This window comes from Molothrus aeneus, chromosome 11, assembly GCF_037042795.1.
Source record: "Molothrus aeneus isolate 106 chromosome 11, BPBGC_Maene_1.0, whole genome shotgun sequence".
Classification (NCBI taxonomy): Eukaryota; Metazoa; Chordata; class Aves; order Passeriformes; family Icteridae; genus Molothrus; species Molothrus aeneus.
Window position 1 is genome coordinate 20,462,325 of NC_089656.1, and position 8,069 is coordinate 20,470,393.

General features: G+C 65.1%; 1 protein-coding gene across 1 annotated transcript; it reads left to right on the forward strand.

Moving 5' to 3' along the window:
• The first annotated feature begins 159 nt into the window (after positions 1-159).
• On the forward strand, positions 160-7,879 carry LOC136561124 (cadherin-1-like). Its single transcript, XM_066557277.1, has 16 exons — positions 160-216; positions 318-432; positions 3,505-3,734; positions 3,835-3,966; positions 4,058-4,213; positions 4,288-4,432; positions 4,549-4,721; positions 5,091-5,219; positions 5,324-5,509; positions 5,589-5,833; positions 5,939-6,081; positions 6,162-6,389; positions 6,892-7,113; positions 7,199-7,329; positions 7,424-7,567; positions 7,652-7,879. The coding sequence occupies exons 1-16, from the start codon at positions 160-162 to the stop codon at positions 7,862-7,864; spliced, it is 2,649 nt and encodes an 882-aa protein (XP_066413374.1). The 3' UTR covers positions 7,865-7,879.
• Positions 7,880-8,069: the final 190 nt, after the last annotated feature.

The following is an 8,069-nucleotide window of genomic DNA, read 5'->3' on the forward strand; positions in this document are numbered from 1 at the left end:
CGGGACCGCCTCCCGTCGGGGCGGGACGGGGCGGTTCTCGCGGGGTCGGACACCTGCGAGGAGGGAGCGGGAGGGGACCGGACGCACCTGCGACTCCGTGGCGGCAGCGCCCGATCCCTCCGGCACCAACCGGCACCGGCACCGGCTGCAGCTCCGGCCATGGGGCGGCGGGCGGGCTGCTCGGTCCCGTTCTGCCTCTTCTTGCTCCTGCTCCAGGTGAGCCACGGAATGGGCGGCAGGACCCCGCCGAGACCCTGCCCGGGGCCGCGGGACCTCGCTCGGGACCGTGCCCGGTGCTAACGTCTCTCTCCGGACAGTGCGAGCGGCGGCTGTGCCAGCGGGCAGCGTCGTGCCAGCCCGGCTTTGCCGCCGAGACCTTCGCCCTGACGGTGCCGCGGGACAGCGTGGCGGCGGGACGGGCCCTCGGACGGGGTGAGGACAGCGGGACAACAGGCTGTGGAGGACAGGGGGGCTGTGAGGACGGGGACGGGACTATGGGTACAGGGGGGGTGTCCGGGACGGGGGTGGGCAAAAAAAGCCGTGGCTCCGTGCCCGAGTGGTGCTGGCATGGCCGCGGGCGTGGGGACAGTGCTGTGGCGGTGGGGATGGCGCTGTGGCGGTGGGGACAGGCTTGCTGTGGTGGCAGTGGCAGAGGGGGCAGAGCCCGGTGTGTGTCCCCGCAGCGCTGGGGCCGCAGTGGGGGCAGTGCCGGGGCTGGCACGGCGGGCCGGGCGCGGGGGCAGCGGCAGCCGCTCCCCGGGGCGCGCCGGCGCGGGCGGCGCTGACTCAGGCACCGCAGACCTGTCGGGGCCGGCAGGCCGGGGTGTGGGGCACGCAGGCGCCTCCCTGCCCCGTGCCTCACCTGGCACCCTGGGTTCACCAGGGTGAGCCCCCCTTTGGACCCACTGTGTGCACCCCCAGGGCAGCTCTTGGCATGGGGACGGCCACCAGGATGGGCTCCTGGGCTTTTGGGGACGTTGGTGTCCCACTGTGTTGGCACTAAAGCCCTGTTCTGGTGTGGCAAGGGGGCACTGGGGACCCCTGTGCTGGGGACCTGCTGCCACTCCGGGCTCCCAAAAGGGACTGCGTGGGCTCTGGGGCTGTGTGCAGTGGCTGTCACCATCTGCACCAGTTCATGGCTGAGAGCGGTGCTGGCACTGCAGTGTGTGTGCCAGGGTGGGCTGGGTGGGCACAGAACCGAGGGGTACCAAGCACCCAGTGCTGCACCAAGGCTCCCAAACATCCTCAGCTCTAACGGCTTCGCCTGGGAGAGCCAGGAGTTGGACCCTGCCCCTACCCCAGGAATTGTGTGTGTTTGCCTTGTGGTTGATCATTAACGTGCAATAACCAACGTCCATCAGGGCTGGGCCTGATACCAGGGTGACGGGCAGCCCTGCTGACTTCCCCCACAGCACTGAGACCTGCTGGAAATCCTCTGTCTGGCACCGGCACTTTCAGTTTTGGGTTCCGGGCACAGCCAGGGCGTGGGAGGAAAGAAGGGACCATCTGCCCTTGAGGCCTGTGTGGCACCCAGTGAGTCACAGCTGTGCCACAGCAATGCCAGCCATGGGGTGGCCGAGCCTCGTGGATGCCAGGCCATGCTGGGCCACCGAGCACCCACAGCTTGTAGCAGGGCTGACAAGCTGGCCTGTAATTAGCTTGATGAGTTGAGCGCGATGTTTTCCCTCCGACAGGCCCAGACAGGCCCCGCGCGGCGCCGGGGCGGCGAACAACAGCACCTGCGTGGGGCTGCGGCGTCACCAGGGCTCTGCTCTGTGGGTCGGGGGGCTTGGGGGGCTCGGGGACGTGGTGGGGGCTGGGACAGTGCCCGTCGGTCCTGGGTGGAGAAACCTCGAGAGTCTGAAGTCACAGCGAAACTGGGGTGACGTCAGTGGGATGTGTCACCCGCAGCACCTTCACCCCGGGGTGAGCCCCTTGCCCTGGCACAGCTGCGTGTGTAACACACGGGGTGGTGGCACTGCAGGGATGGGGACACCCTGCTCTGCCTGTGCCCAGCCCCATTGAGACCTCACAGGACAGGAGGTGGCTCTGGGGGGCTGCCCTGATCCCCTGTGCGGGGTCTCAGCCCCACACCCTGCTTGGCAGCCTGGTTGTCCCAGTTTGGTTGTCCCAGTGTCCTGTAGGTGGTGGTGGGGGACTGAAGTGGGGGGATCCCCCTGTAGGACTCCCTGAGCTCTCCTTTTCTCCCACCCCCATCATTCCCAGGAGAGGGCCCCCCCTCCACCCCCCCAGCTCCCAGCCCCGGGGAGAGGAGCGCTGGGGCCACCCCTCCTTCAGCCAAGCTGGAAAAACAGGTTGTGCACAGCCAGGTGGGAAGGGGGGGAGTTGGAAAGGGGGAGAGCGGGAAGGGGGGAGCGGGTTCAGAGCACCCTCCTCGAACCCAGTGCGGGCTGAGCGCTGAGCGCCCATTGCAGCCAGTGTGGGGCTGGGGGCTCCGTGCCGCCCCTCGCTACCCCCCCGGGCCCTGGAACAGCGCCGAGCACGGCGGCTGCGCCCGCGGCTGCCTCTCCTTCCCCGCCTGCCCCGGCACGTTCCTGCCCAGCCGGCCCCGCCGGCTCCGCCCGCCCTGGCCGGGGGTCCCGCCGTGGGGCTGAGCGGGGCTGGCACCGCGCCGGCGGCTCCTCCCGGGCCGGGTCGGGGGCACCGTGGTGGGCAGGGGGGCAGCGATTGCTCCCCCTCCATCCCGCAGCCACCCCGGATTCCTGGGCTGCTCGTGGGCTGACGTAACCCACGGGCCCCGTTCCGTTCCGATCCGATCCGTTCGGCGCTGCCTGCCGCCCACCGCGGCACGGGTCACGCCGGGGCGATGGAGGCAGCGCTGGCTGCGGAGCCCGGGTGCCGCTGGCTCCAATAACTCTGTCCCAAACAAAGGATGTTTGTTCGGGAGCGCGGCACGGCTCATGTGATGCCCGCTGACCGCTGCCTCGTGGTGGCCCAGCTCCACTGTGCCCAGCTAGTGACACCGGGCCCGCGCCTGTCCCTGGGGCTGGGGGTCCCGGAGGTGCCTGGGCAGGTTGAGGGGCCTGGCTGCCAGGGCACTGGGTGCCAGTGCAGGTGGATGACTGCTGCCCTTGTTTTTATTGGAAAAGCTGCTGGGGCAGAGTGGGCACAGTGGTGGTGACATGCCATGCTTGGGGACATGCTGTGCCACAGGGATACACCCATATGGGGATGTGCCGTGCCTGGTGCCATGCCATACATGGTGCTGGGGACTGGAACATGCTGTGCCAGGTGCCACTTGCCCCATTGTCACTGTCCGGCAGGGATCCTGTGGCACGGTAGGTCCTGCTGTGTCCCATCCTGGACCAAAGCCAGGGCAGGGATGCAGTGTGTGTTGTGCCCAGGATGGAATCCTGGCAGGGCATGTGTCACTGTGTGTGGAGCATCCCACCACTGCTGTGACCCCACACAGTGCTGGGGTGGGGCTGTGCTGTGTGTGCCCATGTCCCCAGAACCCTCTGCCACTCGGTCCCCTGTCCCCAGTGAGCTTTGTGGACTGTGGCGAGTCGCACCGTGCCGCCTTCCTCCCGGATGACACGCGCTTCAAGGTGAGCAGGGATGGCATTGTCACTGCCACCCGGCCCCTGCAGCTCCAGCAGCGGGACATCACCTTTGCTGTGCACACCTGGGACACGGTGGGCAAGAGGCATTCAGCCAAGGTGACACTGCACCGGCGGCGGCACCAGCACCGACACCATGAGCAGATGCAGCAGGTGACGCTCAGACCCACTCCCTGGGGTCACGGCAGCCTCTGTCCCTGGTGCAGAGCGCTCAGCAAGGGGCTGGCACTGAGCAGAGCCACTGTCCCAACAGAGCACAGTGCCAGACGTGCTGATATTCCCGGAGCACGGACACGGCCTCCGGCGGCAGAAGAGGGACTGGGTCATCCCCCCCATCAACTGCCCTGAGAACGAGCGGGGGCCTTTCCCCAAGAAGCTGGTGCAGGTGGGTGTGCCCGTGGGGACCGGGCAGGGCCCCGAGGGATCCCTGGGGCACTGGGACATGGCTCACCCTCCTCTTCCTGCCTCGCTGCCAGATCAAATCCAACAAGGACAAGGAGACCAAGGTTTTCTACAGCATCACGGGGCAGGGAGCGGACACCATCCCCGTGGGTGTGTTCATCATCGAGAGGGAGACGGGGTGGCTGGAGGTGACCAAACCCCTGGACCGGGAGGAGAAGAACAAATACGTGGTGAGTGAGGGGGCATCTGTGGCGGGACAGGGACGGTCCTGGGCACTGCACGCACACTGACTGTGCCCTTGCAGCTCTACTCCCACGCCGTGTCGGCCAACGGGCAGCCCGTGGAAGACCCCATGGAGATCATCATCACCGTCACTGACCAGAACGACAACCGGCCGGTCTTCACCCAGGAAGTCTTTGTTGGCTACATTGAGGAGAACGCAAAGCCGGGTAACGTGGGCGACTCTGAGCTGGGACCACGCAGAGCCCTGAGCGTGAGCAGTGCCAGGGTGTCCAGTGGATTCTGTCTCATCAGTAACATCTCCCTGGCTTGTCCCCATGTCCAGGCACATCTGTGATGACCGTGAACGCTACGGACGCAGATGATGCAATCAATGTGAACAATGGCATCATCGGCTACTCCATCCTCAGCGAGGAGCCCAAGGGTGCACAGCAGATGTTCACCATCAACGCCAAGAACGGCATCATCAGTGTCATTGGCACGGGACTGGACCGGGAGGTGGGCCCCTTGCCACAGCCCAAGGGAACCTGGGCTGCCCCACAGTGGGATGTGCCATGGGGAGAAAGGGATACTGCAGCCCTGGGGTCCATCTGGTTCTGGGACATGCCATCCCTGGGTCACTGTCCCTGGCTGTAGGGGTGTCTACAGGAGCTATGCTGGGGACCCTCCAGGAGCCCCCAGCCTTGCTGAGCCCTGGAGTGGGTACAGTGCCAGCCCCTTAGGTGGGCAGCCAGGACATCAGCTGCCTGTGTGCCAGCAGGAAACAGCGAGGCTGGAGAAGGGTGGAGGAGCAGGCAGGTGATGCCTGGAGGAGGGAAACACCCCAATCCCCACCCCAGCCCTAACTGGGATGATTTTGCTCTGCAGACCACTCCCAACTACACGCTGATCATCCAGGCTGCAGACCAGGAAGGTTTTGGCCTGACCAACACTGCCACTGCCATCATCAAAGTCACTGATGCCAATGACAACCCTCCCGTCTTCGACCCTGCCACGGTACCACGCAGCCCCAGCTGCTGCCCTCCCCGGGCATCGTGGCACCAGCTCCCACCTGGGGTGCCTGGGGCCACACAGGTGACTGTCCCTGTCCCATCTTGCAGTATGAGTCATCAGTGGACGAGAATGAGGTGGGGGTGGTGGTGGCCCGGCTGCACGTGACAGACCAGGACCTGCCAGGCTCCCCGGCCTGGAACGCCGTCTACCGCATCCGCAGCGGGGACCCACAGGGCGACTTCGAGATCACCACTGACCCCAAAACCAACGATGGGCTCCTGAAAACTGCCAAGGTGGGTCCTGCTGCCTCATGGCTGCCTCAGCACCAGCTGACTCCCTGCTGGCACTACCCCGCTTCTCTCCCACCCCCAGGGCCTGGATTATGAGACCCAGAACCGGTATAAGCTCGTGGTGTCAGTGGAGAACCAGGTCCCCTTCACCGTGGCCTTGAATCTTGCCACAGCCAATGTCCTGGTGGTGGTCAGGGACGTGAATGAAGCCCCGATCTTCATGCCCCCAGTCAAGCAGGTGGAGGTGATGGAGGATGTGCCAGTGGGATACCAGATCACCTCCTACACAGCCCAGGACCCCGACAAGGACCAGAGACAGAAAATCACGTGAGTGGAGGGTGATGGTGGCGGGGGCTTTGCTGGGATGTCTGAGGGGCTGCACTGCACCGTGTGCCCCTTCCTCTCCCCCTGCTGACCCCTGGCTGTCCCCAGGTATCGCATGGGCAGTGACCCTGCAGGGTGGTTGGAAATTGACCCTGAGAACGGCATCATCACGGCAGCCCAGCCCCTGGACCGGGAGTCGGCACATGCCATCAACAGCACCTACAAGGCCATCATCCTGGCCGTGGACAATGGTGAGGGTGCCCAGCTGCTGCCCCCGTGTCCATCTCCGTGTACCCCCATGGAGGTGCCTCGCTGACTCTTAGTCCCACAGGGTCACCAAACTATGCCACCGGCACGGGGACACTGCTCCTCGTGCTTCAGGATGTAAATGACAACGGGCCCGTGCCAGAGGCCCGGAGCTTCGACATCTGCAACCGGCAGCCCGAGGAGCAGACGCTGAAGATCATCGACAAGGACCTGCCCCCCAACACCCACCCCTTCAAGGCAGAGCTGATGTATGGCTCTGGCAGCAACTGGACTGTCAGTGTGGTGCAACCAGGTGGGTGCCACCTGCTCTGGTGCTGGGCCCGCAATGAGCACTAGGCTGGGGACCTGCCACGGGGCAAAGTCCTGTGCCAGTGCCAAGGGTGTTCCCAGAGCAGAACTGGGAAAGGGGCTGGAGCACCAGGAGTGGTTGAGGGAGCTGGGGAGGCTCAGGAGGAACCTTCTGGCTCTCCACAACTTAGTGGCAGGAGGGTGCAGCCAGGTGAGGGTCAGGATCTGCTCCTAAGATATAGGACAAGGGGAAACAACCTCGAGATGTGCCAGGAGAGATTTAGGTTGGATATTGGGGAAAATTCATCAATGGAAAAGGTGCTCAGGCATTGGAAGAGGCTGCCCAGGGCAGTGGTGGAGTCCCCATCCCTAGAGGGATTTAAGAGCTGTGTAAATATGGCACTTGTAGAAATGAGTCAGTGGTGGCCTTGGCAGTGCTGGGGGATGGCTGGACTCAATAATCTTGGGGACCTTTTCCAACCCAAATGCTTCTATGGTTCACCAAGACGAGGTGAAGCTGAACATGAAGAAGGAGCTGGAGCCGGGCGAGTACAACATCTTCCTGAAGCTGCTGGATGCACAGGGCAAGGATCAGATCACAGCAGTGCGAGCCCAGGTGTGCAGCTGCGAGGGGCCAGCCAAGAACTGCGAGCGCAGAGCCTACATCTCCGGTGGCATGGGCGTGCCCGCCATCCTGGGCATCCTGGGGGGCATCCTGGCACTGCTCAGTGAGTACCCCGGACAGGGATGGGAGGGACAGAGTGCGGGTCACCCCCTGCCTGCTGCCCTGACACCCCCTCCCTGTGCCTGCAGTCCTCCTGCTGCTGCTGCTGCTCTTTGTGAGGAAGAGGAAGGTGGAGAAGGAACCACTGCTCCCACCCGAGGACGACATGAGGGACAACGTGTACCACTACGACGAGGAGGGCGGCGGCGAGGAGGACCAGGTGGGATGGCTGTGCTTGCTGGACCCGGCCCACCAAGGGGTGGTGGCGGTGCCCATGGCTGTCCCTCGATCCCTGACTCCTCCTGTCCCCCCAGGATTATGACCTGAGCCAGCTGCACCGGGGGCTGGATGCCCGGCCCGAGGTGATCCGCAATGACGTGGCCCCCCCGCTGATGGCGGCCCCGCAGTACCGGCCCCGCCCCGCCAACCCCGACGAGATCGGCAACTTCATCGACGAGGTGAGTGCTGGAGAGCCCGGGGGGTGACAGCTCCCTGCCACAGCAGCGCAGGGGATGCGGGTGCTGACCCCTGTGCTCCCCCAGAACCTGAAGGCGGCCGACACGGACCCCACGGCCCCCCCCTACGACTCGCTGCTGGTGTTCGACTACGAGGGCAGCGGCTCGGAGGCCACCTCGCTCAGCTCCCTCAACTCCTCCGCCTCCGACGGCGACCAGGACTACGACTACCTCAACGACTGGGGCGGCCGCTTCCGCAAGCTGGCCGAGCTCTACGGCGGCGGCGAGGAGGACGATTAGGGACCCCCAGCCCGCTGCTGCCACCTCATTTCACCCCTCTGGACTCACGTTGGTCTCTCTCCAGGGTGGCCAAATCCCTCCTAAACCCTGTGCCCATGTCTTCCTCACTGAGAAAGTGAGTGAGCATCCCCAGCTCAGACTCAGTGGGGATGGGAGGTTTTGGGGTAGTCTGGGTGTTTCCTGGCCCCCTTGGCTCCAGGGCATA

Coding starts and splice junctions, on each gene's coding strand:
- LOC136561124 (XM_066557277.1), top strand. CDS start 160: ATGGGGCGGCGGGCGGGCTGCTCGGTCCCGTTCTGCCTCTTCTTGCTC. Junction 4,214..4,287: donor AGGAGAAGAACAAATACGTG/GTGAGTGAGGGG, acceptor GTGCCCTTGCAG/CTCTACTCCCACGCCGTGTC. Junction 7,568..7,651: donor TCGGCAACTTCATCGACGAG/GTGAGTGCTGGA, acceptor GTGCTCCCCCAG/AACCTGAAGGCGGCCGACAC.